This window comes from Lupinus angustifolius, chromosome LG02 (assembly GCF_001865875.1).
Source record: "Lupinus angustifolius cultivar Tanjil chromosome LG02, LupAngTanjil_v1.0, whole genome shotgun sequence".
NCBI classification, from domain to species: Eukaryota; Viridiplantae; Streptophyta; class Magnoliopsida; order Fabales; family Fabaceae; genus Lupinus; species Lupinus angustifolius.
Genome location: NC_032010.1, coordinates 1,523,153 through 1,544,505, shown reverse-complemented (window position 1 = coordinate 1,544,505; position 21,353 = coordinate 1,523,153). Strand labels below are relative to the sequence as shown.

General features: G+C 32.3%; 3 protein-coding genes across 8 annotated transcripts; 1 reads left to right on the top strand and 2 right to left on the bottom strand.

Moving 5' to 3' along the window:
* Window positions 1,548–7,632, top strand: LOC109331254. 2 transcript variants are annotated; one of them, XM_019565638.1, is made up of 2 exons: window positions 1,548–1,669; window positions 5,480–7,632. In XM_019565638.1, exon 2 carries the CDS (start codon window positions 5,504–5,506, stop codon window positions 7,463–7,465), a length of 1,962 nt encoding a protein of 653 aa, XP_019421183.1. In that variant the 5' UTR covers window positions 1,548–1,669; window positions 5,480–5,503; the 3' UTR covers window positions 7,466–7,632. The 2 variants fall into 2 exon arrangements, with proteins under 2 accessions (XP_019421183.1, XP_019421191.1); XM_019565646.1 differs by lacking the exon at window positions 1,548–1,669 and adding an exon at window positions 5,100–5,357.
* LOC109331244 (lysine histidine transporter-like 5) lies at window positions 9,709–12,717 on the bottom strand. The gene is made up of 8 exons (XM_019565627.1): window positions 12,687–12,717; window positions 12,368–12,540; window positions 11,708–12,091; window positions 11,040–11,436; window positions 10,377–10,482; window positions 10,127–10,218; window positions 9,982–10,050; window positions 9,709–9,890 (listed from the first exon to the last, which is right to left on the bottom strand). The coding sequence occupies exons 1-8, from the start codon at window positions 12,687–12,689 to the stop codon at window positions 9,792–9,794; spliced, it is 1,323 nt and encodes a 440-aa protein (XP_019421172.1). The 5' UTR covers window positions 12,690–12,717; the 3' UTR covers window positions 9,709–9,791.
* LOC109331214 lies at window positions 15,686–18,857 on the bottom strand. Of its 5 annotated transcripts, XM_019565616.1 has the most exons (4): window positions 18,460–18,855; window positions 18,377–18,426; window positions 18,065–18,334; window positions 15,686–15,995 (listed from the first exon to the last, which is right to left on the bottom strand). In XM_019565616.1, exons 1-4 carry the CDS (start codon window positions 18,719–18,721, stop codon window positions 15,864–15,866), a joined length of 714 nt encoding a protein of 237 aa, XP_019421161.1. In that variant the 5' UTR covers window positions 18,722–18,855; the 3' UTR covers window positions 15,686–15,863. The 5 variants fall into 5 exon arrangements, with proteins under 5 accessions (XP_019421161.1, XP_019421145.1, XP_019421154.1 ...); XM_019565600.1 differs by having other exon boundaries at window positions 18,065–18,328; window positions 18,368–18,857; XM_019565609.1 differs by having other exon boundaries at window positions 18,377–18,857.

Below are 21,353 nucleotides of genomic sequence, written 5' to 3'. Positions count from 1 at the left end.
TTGTTTCTCCAAACTTGTATGATCTCTAGAATAAGTAAACCATATACCAACAATTTTGAATATCATGTCTAATCTTTCATGATGGTAATCTTAGTGGGAGTCCAAGGCATACATTTCTTCATCCTTTGTTATTGTTGCATCAACACGTACAATTATAGTGCTCTCTTGACCATCACCATTTTCCTTGGTCTTAGTTGGGGATTAGATTCTTGTTCATGTTAGGCCCAAGTCCATCTTCAAAATCAAGTTTTCTACATCTCATAAGTTCTCCTCAATCCTTAATAGAGTGTCCTAATACATCTACAATACATCTACAATACATCTACAGTATTAAATCTATGCACTGACAGTACAAAGATGTATAAACAGTTAGTGCATCATCTACCGTTCATTTAGATTACTTTTTCTGAAAAGTCAATGATGATTGAAAATAAATGTTGGATGATACAGTAACAATGTAAATAACTCTTATACTGTCAATGTATACATATTTTTCTCATACATCTATATGGTATTTCAGGGTCAAATTTGCATTGCACCAATGTGAAAATTTGACTCAATGAGCCAAATAGGATATGGAACAACCAAGGGTAGTTCCAATAATCATTAAAATATGTCACCGGAAATGAGGGTAGGTTTTAAAATGAGGTATTTTAATTTTAAAATTTTTATGCTAATTGTGATAGTGGAGGCAATATATATGCATTATTAATATAAAAGTTGTTTACACTATCAAAATATTTATGCATCATAGAAATTTTTTTAGAATGACATTGTAAAAAATTATTACATTCTCGATACATATATAGAGGAAGCTACTTTTATTACTAAATAAGAATCTGTTTACACTAGGTTAAATTATGTCATTTGAATTCCTCCTTACACAAACACATATACATATACTTGTGCCACAATTATTATTATTTAGGAGAAATGAGAATAATTATAAATTTATATGTTGTTTGAATGACTAAAATTAAAAGATAAATCTATATAACAATTCTAATTAATGATGTGACTATTAACTAAATTTAAATTTTTTATCTTCCATATATGATTGTATGTCCTAAATTTATTTTCTCATAATTTTTATATGAAAACAATTATCACTCAAATCTTTCCTTATATATATTATTTTATTTCAATTACCACAATTAAAAGATAAACACATAACAATTTGAATTAATTTTATTATGAGTAAGCAAATTTTTAATCTAAATCATACGATACAAATTTATCAGTGACATAACTTTTATACAATAATTGTTGGCTAATACCATAATTGCATAATCTATTGTTGCATATTTATTATTCAAATAACTTTTTATATAATAAATGTTGTCATAACTCAATATATATATATATATATATATATATATATATATATATTCATACATTCCTTCTCTCATTTATTCAATTATTCATTAACTCATGCATAAAAAAAAATCATCATTCATTGGCTTATGCATTCACTCATATATTAAATATATATATATATATATTTATATATATATATTTGTTTGAGTATTTTGTTCATATCCTTTTGAACTATTTGTTGAGATCTTTGAAAACCCTACCTTCCCTAAATTCTAGAGCCTTCAAAAACCTATCTCCTATTTTTTCTCTCATTTTTCAACGGTTTTTCCCCAATCAACGTTTCGATCCACAAGTACGTTCTTTTTTCTATTTCTCAATTCTCTTCTCTCTCTGTTTTTTTAGCTTCTGTTATTATTTCCGTAGCTATGATCTTCTCCGAATTGAACGCTATTACTGTTTGGTTTTTCGGTTTCGCAATCATTGGATTCCACATTTTGTGTTATCGAATTCTCTGTTTCGGAAATTGGTTTTTGTATTGTGGTGATTGGTGAAGTGTGATGGATCCTTGAGTGGTAAATCACGTGCAAGGCTCGTGACTGTTCTCGTTCTTTTTTTTTTTGGGAAAGAGTTATGAGCTTTGTGCAATAAATTTTTAACTTTAATTTTTGAGTTATATTACTAGTTCAGAATGCGTTTGGTTTTCCTAGAATCATTTGTTTTTTTTTATTGTTACTAATTTGAAGATTAATAGAGGGTGAACTTGACGCAACGGTAAAGATGTAGCTTAGTTACGATGAGATCATAAGTTCAAATACTAGAAACAATCTCTCTGTTTGCAAGGATAAAGCTGCTGCGTACATCTATCCTTATCAGACACCACTAAGTGGGAGTCTCGTGTACTAAACTGTTCTTATTTGACTTATTTGACGATTAGTATTTGGCATTGCTAATTGACGATGGTAAGAATGTTGTTTAGTGACTATGATGTCACGAGTTCAACAGTTTCTCTCCGCTGGCAAGGGTAAAGCTGCTGCGTATATCTACCCTCCCAGACACCACTAAATGGGAGCCTCGTGCACTGAGCTGCCCTTATTTGGAGATTAATATTTGGCATTGCTAATTGACAACGGTACGGTGGAAGAATAATAACTATTGATTTTGGTTTTACCGAATGAGAGGAGAGTGGATGTTGACTGAAAAAAGAATATTAATCAAATAATAATGAGTGTTTGTTGTTTGTTCGGTTTACACTGTTGTTCTTTGAAGCTGTGCTTTAAATCTGGGTAGTGGTTGCCATTACGTTGTGTTTACTGTGATTGCGAAAAGTTGCGGCCGATGCAGCTGCGATTGCGGTTGTGATATTGTTGCGAAGACTCCTCAAACTGTAATATTGCATCTGCAATTGTGGCTGCCAGATGCAATTTAAAACACTGCTTTCTCTTGGGCTTTGCATTATAGATTATTGAACTTGACAATTATGTGGTAATTGGTTTGCGAACAGTTTAATTCAGAGTCGGTGCACACCTTTGTACCCTAAAAACTTTGGCTTTGGTCCCTATTGGTAATATGGTTGCCTTGAACCCAATATGTCGGCTAAGGTTAAGGGTGCAATAGTGAAGAGTTAAGTCATGGCACTAAGATATGGAAGATATATATTCCAGAAAGGGGAAGAGGGACACATGGGGGACAAACAGAAGGAGAGGTGGTTAAGCTAAGTGGCTGTGTAACTAGGTTCCAGAAGGAGAGTGGATAACAAGAGGTGGTTATGAATGGGGTGAACTGAGGGGGATATTCTGAAATTTTGGAATCATGGGAATTGACCTTTGGCAAGAAGTTAGCAGACAGTAGCTACTTCACTAAATCTTTTTACCTATTAATTCATAATGTTCTTTTAAAATTTCAATACAGTACTCTATGAAGCACCGATACTCCGATATCCTTCTAGTATCAATATCCAATAAGCATTTGATACCTATATTCGCTGATACTTCATTAATACGTATCCATTGATCATGACATTATTTTTTTATAAAAATAAATAAAGTATAATTCTAATACTTTCTGGATACTCATTGATCCTCTTAAAATGATTTTCTGATACCTCTCTGGACACCCAAACTAACTTACTGGAGCATGTTAAGAAAGAGAAAAACATAACATACAATAAGTCAATTAGAAGACAAAAACATAACATTTAATCTACCTAATGGAATTGTAGAGAGAGAAAAGACAAATCATGTGAATTGCATAGGGAAGGAAGAAGAAATGTATCTGCATAATGATGTTCAAAGATTAAACGAGGTCGATATTATTCTTATTTGTGAGCTATAAATAATGTTTTCTAATGCCATTATTATTTTCATTTTTTCTATACTGATCTCTAAGGAAGTATGTTCTTTATTTTGATTTTCGAAACAACATTTATATGTTCATTATGTTTTATGGATTTTATATGTATATTTTATATGCATATCACAAATGTATTGAATCCTATATTTTCAAGAATATACATATCGATGTATCATATACGTATTGTTTTCGATACTCGTTTCAGTATCGATGCTTCATAGGTTGTATTGTACTTGTAACTGATTGAAACACTGTAATTGTATCTCTGAAAAGTCGTATTGGGTAAAGACAAGTCTCCTCTAAAGTGAGCAGGGTGTACCCACTGTTAATTATAGTGGGTTAAAATAATGATAGATTTAATCAATGGTGGATACACCCTTATTGCTCTCTTTAGAGGAACTAGTTCCTTTGGTTTTCTGGTACTTGTACTATTAGTTTGCATCCTTTCACTTCTGAATAAATTAAATTAGCTACTTTTGGGTTGAATTCAAGTAAACTCAACTTCCTTGTGCTTTTTGGAGGGAATCTAATATTTTGTTAGATGAATTACGTGTTGGTCAGCTACAACAAAGTCAATTAAAACATTTTTGCACTAGGTTGGTCAGCCTGCCATATGTAACAACAGTGTCCTGTTAAAAACTAAATCTTCAGAGAGGTCATTTAGCTATAAATACTTTCCAAGGGTTTCACTTAGAGTTTTTCTTTTTCTTCCCCTGCCTTATTGCATAAATTCTCTATTTCATATAAAAAAATTCAGAGATGTACATGGCCATAAATGAAGTTAGTTCAATGGTAGAGGACTAGCCACATGTTATTATTTTCTTAAAAATCTATTAGAGTGCGGACGACGTATGTTGGAATGTCTAGGAAATCGATCCACCCATTTTCTCTACCTACCTCTTCCCCTTCAGCATTTTTTCTGAAGAAAACTGTTTTTTTCTGCAGAAATGCATCATATTCTTTGTAGTTTGTCATACTTCAAATTAGGGTATAGCTATACAAAATAGTTCTCATTTTCTGTATTAAAGAATAAAGATGTTCCCTTTTCATGACAAGATTCTACCAAAATCAAAACTGTTTTGTTTGATTAAAGGATAACTTCACTACTGTTACGTCATGTTTCTGAATATTTTTGATTAATGAGATACTTTTTAGATTGCAATTAGCATTTGCCTTTTGGGAAAGGGAGGGGCTTTGAAGGATTTGATATATGCCAAAACCTATAGGATTGTACAATTTTTCATTGTCTTGCTTGGTTGTTCACAAAAGGACCCACACATGATGGTATTGATGTTAACAGAAGGTTATCTGGTAGATATGGTTTCACCTTTGGTTTTGTTGATGCATATACATCTTTGTTACTATATATTGCAGTGGTACAGTGATATATATTGAATAAAATATTAATATTTATATATGTACAAAAATTATCCACATGTTATCACACTAGAATTCCATGCATTCTACTCCCCCCTACCCTTTTTTATCTTGTCGCCTGCCTTTCCTACTCTCACACTAGTGCCTTCTCCATCTCATTTTGGTAAGTATGTAAGTCTGCTCTTATGTGTGGCGGCCTTGAGGAGGGTTAGATTGCAAGAGTGAGAATATGTTTTGTGGCAGATAATTGGTGAAAACAATATTTGCATCTCTGTTTTGGATTTTTGAAGATAAATGCACCAAACAAATAAAATGTAAGGATACACCACAAATTTTGAAGTGTCTGTGCATCACAATTTAACATATGTTGTTACTATACTGTATTATAGTCAATTAGAAAACAATTTAGTCTAATCTATTTTCTTAAATGTGGCAGGGACTTATTTTGCCTTCAAAGGAAATGTCTCCTACTTCCAAATCAAAGTCTAAAGACAAAAAGGCAGGCAAGGAAACTCCGAAGTCTTCTGCCAAGTCCTCAGGATCTGGTAATGCAGTAACTGGTATACCAGCTAGTGCATACAATCCATTATTGGGAACGTTCCATACCCTGGAGATTTCACCAATGTCTTCTACTTCACCAACACATTCTAATGGTCGTTTTCGAAACATAAATGAGATGGATGAACATCCCGTAGGCTCACTGGTAGCTGGTGTGGAGTGTGATTCTGTCTCTAATAATGATAGTTGGTCTGGTGAGTCAGAGGACCATAAAGAGAGAAGTTCTAATCCCCCTGTTCGACTGGAAGCAGTACCAGGAGCAGATAATGACAAGCGAGAGAAAATTCGCCAGAAGAATGAGAGAAAACATCAACGACAGAAAGAAAGGCGAGCACAAGAATTGCATGATCGTTGCAATGGATATCTTATGTCAAGGAAACTTGAGTCACTTGCTCAGCAGCTTGTGGCAATGGGGTTTTCTCAAGAACGTGCAACAGTGGCACTAATACTGAATGAAGGAAGGGTGGAGGAATCAGTAGCATGGCTGTTTGAAGGTGGCGAAGAATCAGATATTCACAAGGATAAAGATATGGGTGGGGATAATTTGAAAATTGACATATCAGAAGAACTAGCTCGGATTGCCAACCTGGAAACCAGGTATAGTTGCTCAAAACAGGAGGTCGAAAGAGCCGTTGTTACTTGTGAAGGTGATCTTGATAAGGCTGCAGAGACCTTGAGAGATTTGAAGCTGGATCTACCATCTGCTCTACCAAAGCCAGAGGAAATTGCTGATCCTCCTACAATTAACAATAGTAAGCAACCGGAAGTTGTGAATCAGAGCCAAAGGCTACAAAAAAAACCCATTCCCTCTCCGAATCAACCAAAAAAAGATGATAAGGATTTTAACTATACAAAGGTATCAGTTATGGATGGAGTATCTTCAGATTCCAGCAATAGAAATTTACAGCCTCTAAGGAGAAGCCAACCTAAGTCTGAATGGGTAAAGCCTCAACAAGCTGCTATACCAACTGACAAAAGGTGGCCTGGTGCAGGATCCAATCCTTCTGTTTCTTATACACTGGCATCACCTTTGCAGTTGTCACCCAAACCTGCTAAGGCAGAAGCTTCTAATATGGCTTTTGAAGGTGATTTTAAGAACCTTCAACTTGGAACAACTAGGGAACCAGTGATTCTGATGCAACAGCCTCAATCTGTAAATGCAAGGCAAGTTCTAGCAGCAAGCATGACTTCATCTCCTAGCACCAGGCCAATAGCTGCCAGTTGGCTTCCAACTGACAGTGTAGAAGCAGTGAGGGCCAATGCCTTTATGTCTCGCACTCCTAGCACTAGAGATATTGGTTCGAACTATGTCAGTTCTAATCAAATGTACAATCAACTTCAGTATCAACATCGACAACAACAGTTTGTGACAGGAAGCAGCAATTCAGTAGATCTCCAAGCAACCGACTGGGGCAATAGCATGTGGAATAGAACAGCCACCTCCCCAACACTTGCTGCTGCTTCTCTAGGACTCTTTTCTGGGCTAGGATCAGCGGGCACATCCGGGGCAAATTCTTCGGTAGACTGGAGCACTGGTGGGACAATGAAATTTGACTATACCAACATAGATTGGTCCTTGGATAGAGGTTTATCTCCACCAAGGTCAAATGCATATTCACCCTTTACAAGGAGTAATAGTGCTCATCTGTATAGCTCAAATGCTTCTGGAGTGGTTGCTCAGCAGCCATCAATTAGATCATTACCCTCTAATGCGAGTATGGTTCCCGTGCCCGGATTGCAAAATACTGGAGTATCTTCTGCTGAAACGTCCGCTGCTGCTGGTTCTCCGGAGTGGAGTTCTCCCTTTGAAGGAAAAGATCTTTTCAGTTCACCGAGACAGTTTGTTTCTTATCCTTATCTGTAGAATAAGAGGTGAAGTTGAATGAATAAAATAAAAAAGGAAAGACCAAAAAATGCGTGGATTTGATGTTTGCTCTTATGATGCTTATACTATAGTTTTTATTGTTGGTGATAAGCTTTTAGTTAAACAGACTCTAATCTTCCATACTATCTCTCATGCACAATCCACAATACACTTTCATACGCGTCATTCTTAATCACATGCACAATACACTTTTGTTAATTTTTTATTTTTTAAGATGTAAATGAATTAGGGAGAAAGTTGGAGTACCACTTTTTTAGAAAAGATGGTAGAATCTTGCTCGAGGTTGTTTGGACATGTGTAGAGGAGATTAGTATAGATCAAATGGAGCTTAATCCAATTCCTAGAGGAAGGGGGAGGCCAAGAAAAACTGCAGGCGAAACGATTAGAAAAGATTCAGAGATCAATGTTTTGTTTGTTTTATCAATAAATATGATTTATGATAGATCATTATGACGTTATTTGGTTATGTAGACGGAATGACGCCATAATAGTCTATTATATATCATGTTTATATAAATATATGAAGCATTCGCTTTCAAATCACTTACAATTAGGATATTTTAATTTCATTCCCTCTTTTGGTCAATTCTGACTTCATTCCTATGGATCATAGTTACATGACTCATAGTACCAGATCTGGTGTGGTACCCGGTTCTATGTTTTGTTAACATGAGATATTATAGCTTCAATATCATAGCCGAAACTAGACTAATCCTCGAACCTTTGAACTATATTTGAATATCATAGTGGTCCTTTGCAGGTTCGAACAAATGTTGTAGTGGTTAATTTTCAGCTAGATCTACCAGCTGAGCTACTAGTTCAAGTTTACAACTGTATTTTTTCAAAGCAAATCGCATTCTTTAGCATAATAGTTTACTAGTTTACAATGCCACTTTAGCATATGTAAAAATTGACAATGAAAATTATATTATGTTTGAATTAGTTATTTAATGAAATTTTAACAAAATTAAAGCTTTTAAAGATTACAAATCCTTCTATCTCGTTATAATTTTCATTAAAATTTACTCATTAACGTTATGTCGGATTGCAATTAATAGGAGAAAATATTCAAATTTAAGAAAAAAAATCTCAATCGATAGAATTGCATTAAGAAATCTATGTGAAGAGCTAGAACACAATTTCTCAAGATATCATAGGAAAATGTATAAGCCAGGGGTTAATATGGCTGAATGAAATCCACACGTGCAAAGGACTCAATATATAATGTCCAAAAATGAGTATTTTAAAATTGTTTTGTACTAGGATTCAATATAAGGTTTTAATTCTTGTTTTTCCATCTCTATTCCTTAATAGTGATTATGTGATTTTCCTTTAGAGAGGCTGATCATAATGCTTGACATGTTCCATGAATTACAGGATTTCCATAGTATACTCCAAGGTCTCCTTCTAACCGTGTTTCGGGACAAGGTTTGGATGACGAAAATGATACTCATGATTTGACTTCGACATTTAGTGTATCACATGATCCATGTTATTCTCCATCCTTGGTCAGGTCTGAGGATGAGCATAATGTTATCATCATCAGTAGGGACGAGGAGGAGGGCTCAGCCGAAGGGAGTATGTGACCGGTTTTGGGACATGGAGCTCTAATGTTGCGCTTTTGGTCTATACATTCTGGTATGTGTATGATGAGATAGATAATTTTAGATTGTATAGACTAATTGTGTATGCAGTTTGTATATATTGGTTTTGGTCTTCATATATTTATTATATACATGAGTAATTTAGATTTATTGTTGCTGGTTATAAATAGGATAAAACCTCTATTTTGATATATATGCATATACATATATGCAAAGCATATTTACTATTACCTTTCATGAGTACTATTGTGATTTTGTTTGTTTTGAAAATGTAAGAAAAATACATAACATCATCGACAAGTTGTTTCATTAGAAGCAAAGTAATCCAACCAAAATATATTTGTAACAACAAGTTTACTATTAAGTTGTCCAGAATCTAGTTTTCATGGCAAAACATATAGTTATTCAATTTCAGAGTATGTATGTTGCATATGCATCAATTCAATTTCAACATTTTTTAAGTACAATATGAGTTTGTGAGATATTAAAAGCTATAAAGATATCAATTAAAATTAATAGGATTAACCCAATAATCAATGTAAAATCTCGAAAAATATTTACAAAATGATAATAATTTCACAGCTAAAAATTTATGTGAAATATGCCAAGAAGAAAAACTTTATAATTAATTCTATGGACTAGAGCTATGAAACCTGAAAAATATATAAGGTATGACATAGCTAAGAAGATGAATTTTCTAATTAAGAAAACATCTTATAAGTCTTTGCAGAAATAATAATTGTCCGTATTCCTCCTATGGGTGCTAGGGTTGCTATGAAAATGCCAACAATTGAGCAAACCTGTAATTAAAATATAAAAACACAATAAGTTAAATATATAAATGTATTATTTTACTAATATCTTTTTTGCATAGCTTAATGTGGAAAGTACCACTGATGCAGTCCAATGGAAGCTCCATTTTTTTGGTCTTTTAGCACCAAGCCATAATATACATGGAATCTGCATGCATCAAATATTTTCAAATTTAGTAATAATACAGTTAGTACTTACTTACAATAATACAATTAGTACTTACAATATATGATGTTGATGCAAATGCTAGTCCACCAAAGAAGCCTAACAATCCTCCGAAAAATGGAATACATATAGCCACAAATCCTACTATAGCTGGAAAGAGATTGAAAAAAAATGCATAATTCAAATATTTTAAAATATGATAAGAACATGCGAGAGTTGTAATATTAAAGGTTTAAAAATCAAATTACATTACAATCATTTATGACTAAATAAAAAAATAAATATGCATCACTCAAAGTAACTCATACCGACATATATGCTTCGAGCAACAATTCGTAGAGTCCTTGAGGGACGAAAGTTCCACTTTTGAACCAGATTTGACTCAAGTGTGTCAAAAACAGGCATTGCGAAAACCTTTCACAAAAAAAATTATTATATTATTTTGACATCGATAATTATTAACATGATAAAACATATAACATATCTATATGGCTCAAACATATTTTTAATTTGGATAAAATAGAATTGTTTTGATTTTAGTGGCTGAAAATAAAAAATTGATTTTGAGTATATGCAACCTTTTATTTTGATTTTTGTCCTTCTTAAGTAAAATAAGTGAAATGTTAAGTAATATTTTAAATTATATTCCACAATCACAATTACATTTGTAATTGTAACATTAATGTTTCATGAGTCTTTATAATTGTATAACAATCACAATTGAACTTTATCAATCATATTAATGTGCAATTTTCAGCCTTTGTGATAAACCTAACGTAATTATAACCATAATCACAATTTAAAACATTGATGATAATGTGAATAATGAGCAACAATACATAAATAAAATATCAACATTTACATATTTTAACCAAAAATAGGGACAAAAATCAAATTAGGTTTTAGGGATTCAAAATTTTTTTATTTACTTAAAACATATCAAACCTATATTTATTTATTTATTGGTTTACCTGAAAGCTTCCTAGAACATGAATGAATACCATGAAATTAGCCACAGCAATAAGCCAATAAGGATGTTCAAGTGAAATGAGAACATCATCTTCCACAATATTTCCGAATGCCCAAAAACCAGATATTGCTACCGAAAGATAACAAACAATAACTATGGTGTATGCAACTAGCACACCTCTCCACATGGGTTTTTTGGAAGGCACTTCTGGTGTTGAGGGCAATGTTGCTTGAATTTCTAAAACCACACTGTGTCCTGCAAATGCAAATGCTATGGTTCCAAGTGCATTGAAAATATCAAATATTTTCCCAGGAAGGGTATGAGATCGAAGTCCGTAATCATGAGGATGGTGTTGAGTCCCCTTCACAATTGACGTGCAAAATGCCACAATGGAATAACTGCAAATAATTTAGTTAGACATGAGAACATGCACTATGTTATTAGCATTTATATGAGAAATTTAATTTGTAGTTGTGATCTAGGGAGTGAAAATTATGAGAAATTTGATTTGTTCTTTATAGTTACAATTATAGTCAAAATGTCGTTGTTAAGATTCCCGAAACCACAATATTGCAGCCATAATTACGGAATATAATTTAAAACATTGAATAAACTATTATCTTTTGTACAAATATTGGAATTGATAGAAATATAAGTATAAAAGCTTACCAAACAGACATGAGTGCAGCCAAGAAAGAAACACCCTTCAAAGTATTGAAGTTAGGAGTTTGTGAGAGAAGTAACTGCAAAACTACAAAGAAAAGAATATAATATGTCTGTCTAATATCACTCATTGGTGAACTTAGCATAGAAAAGAATTTCTTCAATGACTTTCCACCAGTCACACAATACACAATGGTTGAAGCAACTTGAACTGTTAATTGTTGTGGCATTACCATCCAAAACCCAAGTTTAGGCCCAAAAACATGCTCTCCTAGATCAAAGTACCTATCAAATCTTCTCCCTGGGACCATTTCATGCATTTCAACAAGTTGCCACAGTGAATAAAATGTTACAACCCATGACAATACAATTGCTAAAACACCTGGAATCCTACAAAACATAAGGAAATATGTCATGGATAACGTCAGTTGAAAAAACTACTTTTGAATTCGATTCAGCCTGATGCGGTCTAACACAGTTGAGTTATGGTCTGATGCAGACACATTGTTGTGATTGTATAAAGGTAGTAAAACAAAAGGGATGCAGTAGACAATGAGAGTATAAATATATGCAGTCTTACTCTCGCAAACAAAGAGATCTTCCGAGATGGCAAATAAATGTAGTGAAGTATAAAAATACGATATAAGTATTCATTTAATTATATACCATCCAAGCTGAGATATAGCAAATGGCAGACCAAGCACTCCAGCACCAACCATAGCAGTGACATTGTGAAAAGTTGAATACCACCATTTTGCTTTCCTACATGCAGTAATTGGCAACCAATTTTCTAGTTTTTCTTGTTCCCTATGTACCCTTTCTCCATTTCCACACTGTTCCTGAACCATAATTTACACCATGCATGTTCAAAATTAGTGTAACTTCATAGAATCATTCAATAACAAAACATAAGATGAGTGAATATAAATTAAGCTTAATGTGATTCTGTGGTAATAGTAGTAGTGAAATAAGAAGTACTATATACCATAACTATAAAGGCTTTGTAGAATCTATGTATTCTATAGCAAGAATTGTTGAATCATATAAAGTGCATTTTCTAGTGGTTAAGATTTGGGCTATTTAAAGAGTTAAATCAATTGATAGATCTTGAATTAGTCTTATGTTCATAAACTCAAGGGAAGAAAAAGTATAGATAAAATAAATAAAAGATGATATGCATAACTTGATGTGTAATTCATATGTATTAACATTAATATAAGAAAAAATGAGTATTTGACAAATGGCAAGAATAAAATGGTAGTGTGGTTCAGAAATTTTGGGAGATTATTTATGAAGTAAGTGTTATTTTAACGTGTAAGTATAGGAGTAATTGAAGACAAAGAACTTCACTCTTAGAAATAAAAAAATAGTGATATTCAAGATCTTGGGGATCTTGAAGATCCTGAAATAAGGGTTTATGTCAAAGTAACATATGAAAACATGGGTTATTGAATTGAATCGTTCAAAAATTCTCATTATGACATGTAATGAAACACGTTTTGTCTTCAATAGATTATACAAACAAACACCGCGTTGGTTCAAGTGTTACATGTTTGATTCCCCTTAAGCAAGAACACAGGTTCGAGACTTGTGGATGGAAAAAATATCCGTTGAGAGAGTTAACCTCACATACTCGTGGATGTTCCCGGCTCAGACAGGATTGCTCCAGTGCGATGATACATGTGAGAAACCAAAAAAAAAAGATTATACAAACAAACATAAACACATTTTTATCTTGATATAATAAATGTTTATGAAATAGTTTTTCAATAATAACCTCATAATCACGGTTATGGTTGTAATATTATAATTTTAGAGTTTTTGCAATGACATTGATATCACATTTATAAGTGTATCAATCACAATTTTCCATAATTATAGTAAACACAACGAGTATTTAATATATTAAAATGATATTAGAAGGATATCCAACAAGGTCAAGTTATGATTTATTATAAGTTAAATGAGATCTTTATTTTTCAGTAGCTCAATTCCTTTATGTAACCCCTTCAAAGAATGGGACATATCATTTTTTATTTCTCACACTTAGTAAATGTTATTTGAAGGAGAATCTTATCTTTCAACCTTTTATAATGCCTATGGAATCAACATAGTCTTACATGATGGTATCAATTCCTTATTAGTCTTATGTTGTTATAAGTCACCTTATAATAGCATTATTGACAGGTTTTTACTAAATATAACCATAATATTTTCACTCAATTTAATACTCCTTTCAAATTCCACTAAATCCTTTTCATTTCTTCATAATAATAGTTGCATCCTTCTTGATTATAAAATTAATATGAAGAAGAGATAAGACTTAAATTAAATTGAAAGGAATGGAGTTGATTAAATATTAAGTTTTAATGAAAATATGACATACTCTAAAATAAAGTTCTTCCTCTAAAACATGGAAGCTTATGAAGCTAATTATTTTTTTCTGTAATGTATTTATCAATTTTTGTTCTATTTACTCTATAAAGAAAGATGGTCCTAGATTCGCGTGTTACTTTACACTAAATAATAAGTAATTTTTTATCTCAAAGGGTGAGCTACTCGAATCAATGGTGCAACACCTTATCATAAATTTTATTTATTGATATCCAAATTTTTTTTTTAATCAATTTACTTATGGTTTTTTGTCCTACTTCTTCCTCTAGAAATTAGACTAACCTCTATTTTATTTAATCTCCTTGTTGAGATTTCTAATGGTTTCCTCCGGACATGTCAAAACCCTTCAGGATCCTTCTATCTTTTCTATAAAAAGAGCTACTCCACCTTTACCCACAATGCACTCATTTCTACTATCATCATATCTAGTGTATTCATTCTTCCATCGCAATATTCTAATATTTGCTACATAAAGTTTATTCTCTTCCTACATTTTACCACCCAAAATTAAATCTCATCAAATTAAGGGTCTTATAGTTGTGAAGCAAAACTTACCATTAAGAATAAATGTCACAATTCTATCATATATAAAATCTGAAACACTGGTAGTTTATTTAGTGCAATTGACCCAAGAAAAAAGTCTACCGACACATGCTATGATATGATTTCCATTTTTTACCTTTATAGTGAAACTATTGATTATCGCAATCTAGTCATAGCCTACAACATGCTACCTACATGTCCGTTAGCCCATTTTAAAACAAGCAGGATATGCATTTTTATGATTTTATCCATTAAGCCAACCTGAGCATGCCCACACCAACTACTTAAAAGTTACGCAGGCACAAGAAAAACGGGTCAGAGTCCTTTTTACCATCATAATAAGAAATGTTAGAGTAGGTATCAGGAGTATAAGATGTTGCAGAATGAATTTGAATTGTACTACCCTTGATTTAATGCATGAGTTCAGGGAAGACAGTTTGAACATTCTCTTTTCTCAACCAACAAACTCACAAGATGAGGCAGCTATGAAACTCACTTTTGGCTTGATTTAATCAAAGCCTAACCAAGTTGTTGGCTGGTTTACCCACCCTACACCAATACTAGTTTCAACTTGGATCAATTTAATGTACCAAGAAATGTTGGAAAATAATACATCACAACACTAAGAATGTTAACAATGAAATTGGGAAAAACTAAGGCGTTTACTTGTTTATGATTCAACAGTTTAGATAATTTTTTACTTATGATTATAAAAATATCAGTGATCTTCACTTATTTCCTGTTAGGAAAAAGGCAAATACAACATTAGTTGTCCTAACCTTATCCCAAAATGTCATCTATATCCTTTGTCAATTTTTTAGTTAACAATCAAACAACAACAACCAAGTTTTAATCGTGCTAGGTGAAGTCAGCTACATAGACCGAATGATGCTATAGTGGTATATGATAAATCATGTTCATTGAAAAAATATTGATATCTAAATCTTTCCTAATTGTTTCGTCTTTTTCTGAACCAGCCTCTTCCACTAGGAAACAATAATAACCTAAATAAGTTACACAGTCAAGTATGATCTCATATACAAGACATAAAAATTAACAGCGAGTATGATATCATATACAAGAAGCCACTGAAAAGCTTCATAAATTCAACACCCACACACATATCAGATACATGTTTTCAGATAGCAGGATTTTTATAATTTTACAAGCATTATTGCATATTTGCATTTCACACAACTTACAATCAAGTAAGTTGTGAAATCCTTCATCTCATACTCATCACCGGCCTCAGAATCACACTTGTAGCTGGCACAGATGGTCGCACTACAGGAACATGTCTCACTGCTGAAAATGCTTCGTTAAGACGTGCAACACGACCCATGAGCTGAGATACCTTCTGCAAACATTGTTTAGTGACACCCAGAAGATTGACAATGGCATGAGATTTCTCAAATAATGCAATAGATAAACACAAACTATGCATGATACTCACGAAAGAAAGGCATCTTTGTTATGTAGTGAAAATGAACCTCAAACAAATTAACCAATTTATATAACTAGTAGATTAGGAGAACTGGAGCTCAGATTCTTGGTCTACACAATGATAGTAGTTGAAGAAATAAAAATTATGATATAGACCAAGACACATTTCAAAATACCATCACTTGGAATAAATGGATAGAATATTTCAACTAAATACGGTGTTTCAGTTTTTTATTCTTCCAATAATTGAGATGTTTTATTAAAATATAATAATCCCATGTTATGAAGAACCGTTATTAGAAGCCATGCATTCTGAATTTCTGATCTCTACGAGCTCTTTAACTGATGCAGTGCAATACAGTGAAACAAGCATGAACATCTGTAAACTAAACATGATCTCATGATACACACACTAAAAAAATGTAAAAATTTTGATTGTCGACGCAGGAAGATTATAAACAAGTCATCATTCATATATAGGCTGCTAATCAGACATGAATGCATTGGTCTTATCTCTGTGCCCTTGAATTTGGGGTTCACTAACAATCTTTTGGATTACACTGCTTCCCCTCTAATTCAGCATATCATTTAGGCATCATTTTGGGCACTGCATAGTACATAATGGCATATGATAGGATATAATAGGCTAATATAAAAGGATCTGAGAAGACCCAATACGATAAAAAGCTTATAAGATCAAATAATTGGTGCACAAGTATCTGGTGTGTGCAAATCTCAATCTACCATGTTTACATCACTATGTCATGTATCCATTAATCTTATATAACTACACCAACAAATAAAGTGTCTATTTGATAGATTATGAGATGATGTAGTAGGAGATAAAATATATCCATGGAAATGACTTCAAATTTTGGACAACAAGGAAGAATAAGAACTAAAGAATGCTAGCTAAAACACCATATTGAAGCGAAGCCATAAACATAACCCCCTATCCCGTAACATGTTGAAGGGCAAAGTGGCAAACTGTAACAAGGTGGTCATCACCACTTTGAAACATTTACAATTACTAAACTGTACAATGTACAGTGACACTACAGTTTAACCTCTTATTTTTACCAAAACCTTTACAACAAACCATCACAAACTGCTCCATAGGCAGTAAAGAACCGGCAAATAAAAATCTCAATATATAATCAAGTTTCCATCTTATAAAGTTGTTAGTTAGTAACCACATGAAAGTCTACCATCATACATATTCTATCTCTAAACACACTAACTCCAGACTTTAGAGTTTCCACTTTCTATGCATAATCTACTCATCCTTTTTGTTTTTCCTTTTTAAATGGGTTCTTGTATTGAAGGTGAGTCATCAACATTTGTTGGCATGCTTAAGGATAGTATAACAATGCCCATTCAGATGCAAATCATTTTCCAATACTCTATACTATCAATTCAATTACCAATTCAAACTCAAATACCGAATATAATGCTCCCTGCTTTCTAAATGACCGGCCCTTTGAGAACAATAAATCTAAATCCTCCTAATCCACCCTCTTGACTACAAGATAGAGAAAGTTTTGAATGATTCTTATATTCTAAAGATAATTGATGTATTTACTTTTTCATTTAATATTTGATTTTCGTATTAGCATGATATATTAGGAGAATATATCAAAACTCCTTCAGAATTTAGTCTTATTAATTTGAAGCATTTTCAGATACCAATGAAAATTCATTACCTATTTCCTAAGATGAAAGGTTGAGCCTCGGGCTCAATGGTAAGGTTTTTCTTTACTTGCAAGAGTAAGTATGTATACATCTACCCTACTCCAAACTCACTCACTAGGTGGGAGCCTCATGCACTAGGCTGACTATCTTCGGCAAGGATGCATATATCAAACTCACGCCACTAGATACGAGTCTCGTGCACTCAATCACCCTTTTTTAATTATGTTAATTGATGCACTTCCTAATCCAATTGCAAAACCTTAATTAAATTAAAGAGATTAAGAGAATAACCTTATCATCAAGAGCAACATTGAGCTTCAAGGTTTGAGTTTTGCGTTTCATCTTATACAATCTCCTTCTCAATATAACAAGTCCTAAAAATGCAGCAGTTGCAGCCATAGATAAGGACCACATAGGAACAGGACTAACCCTCACAACCCAATACTTGAACACCTCAAATGGAACTTTCCACCACACCACTCTTCTATTCTCTTCCTTCTCCTCTTCTTCGACACTCGTAGCGCGCTCCACTAACTCTTCCACCTCTTCCTTCGAATCAAAACCACCACCACCACCACCACCAACACCAGTCACATCATCTAATAACAATTCACTCGTTGATCTTGTTGTTATATCATCCACCACCGCCACCGCGTTCACAGGGTTCAACGACGACGACGATGATGATGACGATGATGATTCTTTCATGAGATAGGGTTCTCCGGCAGGGAAGAGTTGATCGGAGACATAGGAATCCTCGGAATTGCGATCAACATCGGAAGGTTCAGTTTCGGAATTGGAATTTGGAACGGAATGATTGGGAGAATGAAGTGAGAAGTGATTAGGGTTGATGAGAGGAGAGGGAAGTTGTGGAGGGAAATTGAGAAGAGAAACATCGGAGTTGTTGAGAAATTCCCATTCGGGGAATTCAGAATGATGATGATCCATGGAAGGGAAAAAGGAAGGAAAGAAAGTGGGGAGAATGAAAAAGGAAGGAAAGAAAGCGAGGAGAATGAAAAAGGAGAACAACAAACCCTAACAATAAAGGAATTAAACACCGCTAGCGGTGGGTCATATTCCTTAACTCCACCATGGGACCACCGATGCTTTGCCACACATTACTTAACTTTCATTTTTTTATGAACCTTGACACTATGTTTGGTTGTATAGAAAACAAGATGAAAGAAAAGTGGTTCCAAAAATTAAATAAGGGGAAAAAATATGTATGGGTCTCACGAAAAACTTTTCTTTCCGAAGTTGAGAGGAAAATAAAGAAAGGAAAAAAATCATCAAAAATTCCAAATTTGTTTTTCATCACGAATTAAAAAAACAATAATTTTGGTGAAAATAAATATAATATAGTAAAAGTGATTGTCGAAAATCAATTATATTTTCTTCTAGATACACTAATTTGAAAAAGATGTATGTAAAATGTTAATGATTTTCTTTGAATTTTATAAATAAATATTGTTATTGAACTTAGATTATATGTTACTTAAGAAATATTAATTCATATTTTTAAAAATAAATTAGTTAGTTATGTAATTTAAAAATTAGATATCTACATAATTATATATATAATGAGTCACTTATGTCATTTTTAATACATTATATATAAATGTGTTTTTCTTTCCTCTCACTTTCTTTCTATTTTCAATCATACCAAACAATAAAATTATCATCTCATTTTTTACTACTTTTATTTCCTTCAATTCTCCTTCCTTCCACTTTCTTAAACATAGCCTAAATGCATTGCCTATTTGATCAGTTTTTTACACTTTCATTATACTATTCATCATTCATTTTCAATCATCACTGATTCTTAAATAAGAAGTAATACAAATGAATGATAAATAATATACTAACTATATATGTATATTTACATATCAGTGTATAGATTTTACACTCTTGATCAAGACCAAAATAAGGAATGAAGGGTTTATAACTTCTATTCTTGTTCCTTGTTAAGAGGGAAATGAATTTGTATGAGTATATACCTTACTTATATCAAAAGAAAAAAAGAAAAACTTATTTTACTCCTTCAAAAGTTATATTTGCCGTCTTGGAAATTTGAAATAATATTTAATATTTATTATAGGTAGGTCAAATTAGTTTTTTTTAAATATTTATTATGAATATGATTGAGATTATTTTGACTCACAATCTTATGATATATTAAGGATTTGTACAAATCAAATTAATGAAATAATCTCCCACGTATCTTAAAGCTATTGTTTACTTGACAAGATTTTTGGAAAGATCTCTACACATATTATCTCTATTCTCTATTTTCACATTATTAATTTCATACATATATATATATATATTACACATTTATATTTATTATTCACATAGGAGGGATAAGTATAATTTTTTAAACAAAAAATAATAACAAATATAACTAAGTTAAACAAAATAAGATATATTATGAATACAAATCTAAATAATATAAGATTCAATATCTATTCATTATTTTCTTAAATTACTCTTATACTACAATGTAAATAAACAAATTAATGAATAAACATTTATCTTCATAATATACCATATTTTGTTTTGTTTAGTTACATTTGTCATCATTGTTGTTCAAGAAATTACAGTTATCTCTCCTACAGGCTAGGTGAGTGTAATGTATGTATGAGGTGATTTGTGTAAGTTTAATATAATTTACTTATATATATATAATATAAGAGGGTAATGTCTATGTATTTTCAGTATACAGATTTATACATAGTCACTATATAATCTATCATTTATTCATGTTACTTATTACTTTATTGAATAGTCAACCGTGATAAAAAAATAAACGATGAATAGTATATAAAACTTTTATACTGTCCATAAATACATTTTTTTTTATCGTAATATAATTGAAATATTTCTCAAATGAAAATGTATTTTCATAAGAATAATTCATTATTTATTGCCTCGTAATGTGGATATAGTACCTAGTTTTTAAACTCAAATAAAGTTGAATCTTGCAAAAAGGAGATTCAGAGTCTTAGTCTTAAAGGGTAGGAGAAAAATAGAGTATATAGGGATCTGGGATATACAAAGAAAAGCGCCACATATGAAACTAAAAGACAATGAAAAAATGAGATTAAATAATGTGATTATACTAATTAATTCCTTTTATTTTGGGTCCATAACTTGGTAGTGTTTAATTGGCGTAATTGAAGGCCCATTTTGGTTTATAATCTCAAAGTTGTGGCGCCATTTACGCCTCTTCTTTTCATGTTAATATTGACAAAAAGTGAATAAACCAATGAAGAATAATGGGTATTTCTTGCACTTTATGTTTAGGGGATTGAGTCAACTTTCACAAAATGTTTTCCCTAAACACAATTTAGGGGTTTGGTTTCTTGCTATTTGAGGACAAATGTGAATGGTGGATCATGCTCACATGAGGAACATAATGAGAGGATTAGGTCATGTATGTTTTGAACTTTTTATGCTTTAATGCTCAAGTTTCAATACTCTCATGTGGGTCATATCATGTGACACAATTCTTTACCCATCTTTATGTTATTTGGTATATGTGATAAGAGATTTTAGCGAGAACTATTGTTATTACGAGAAA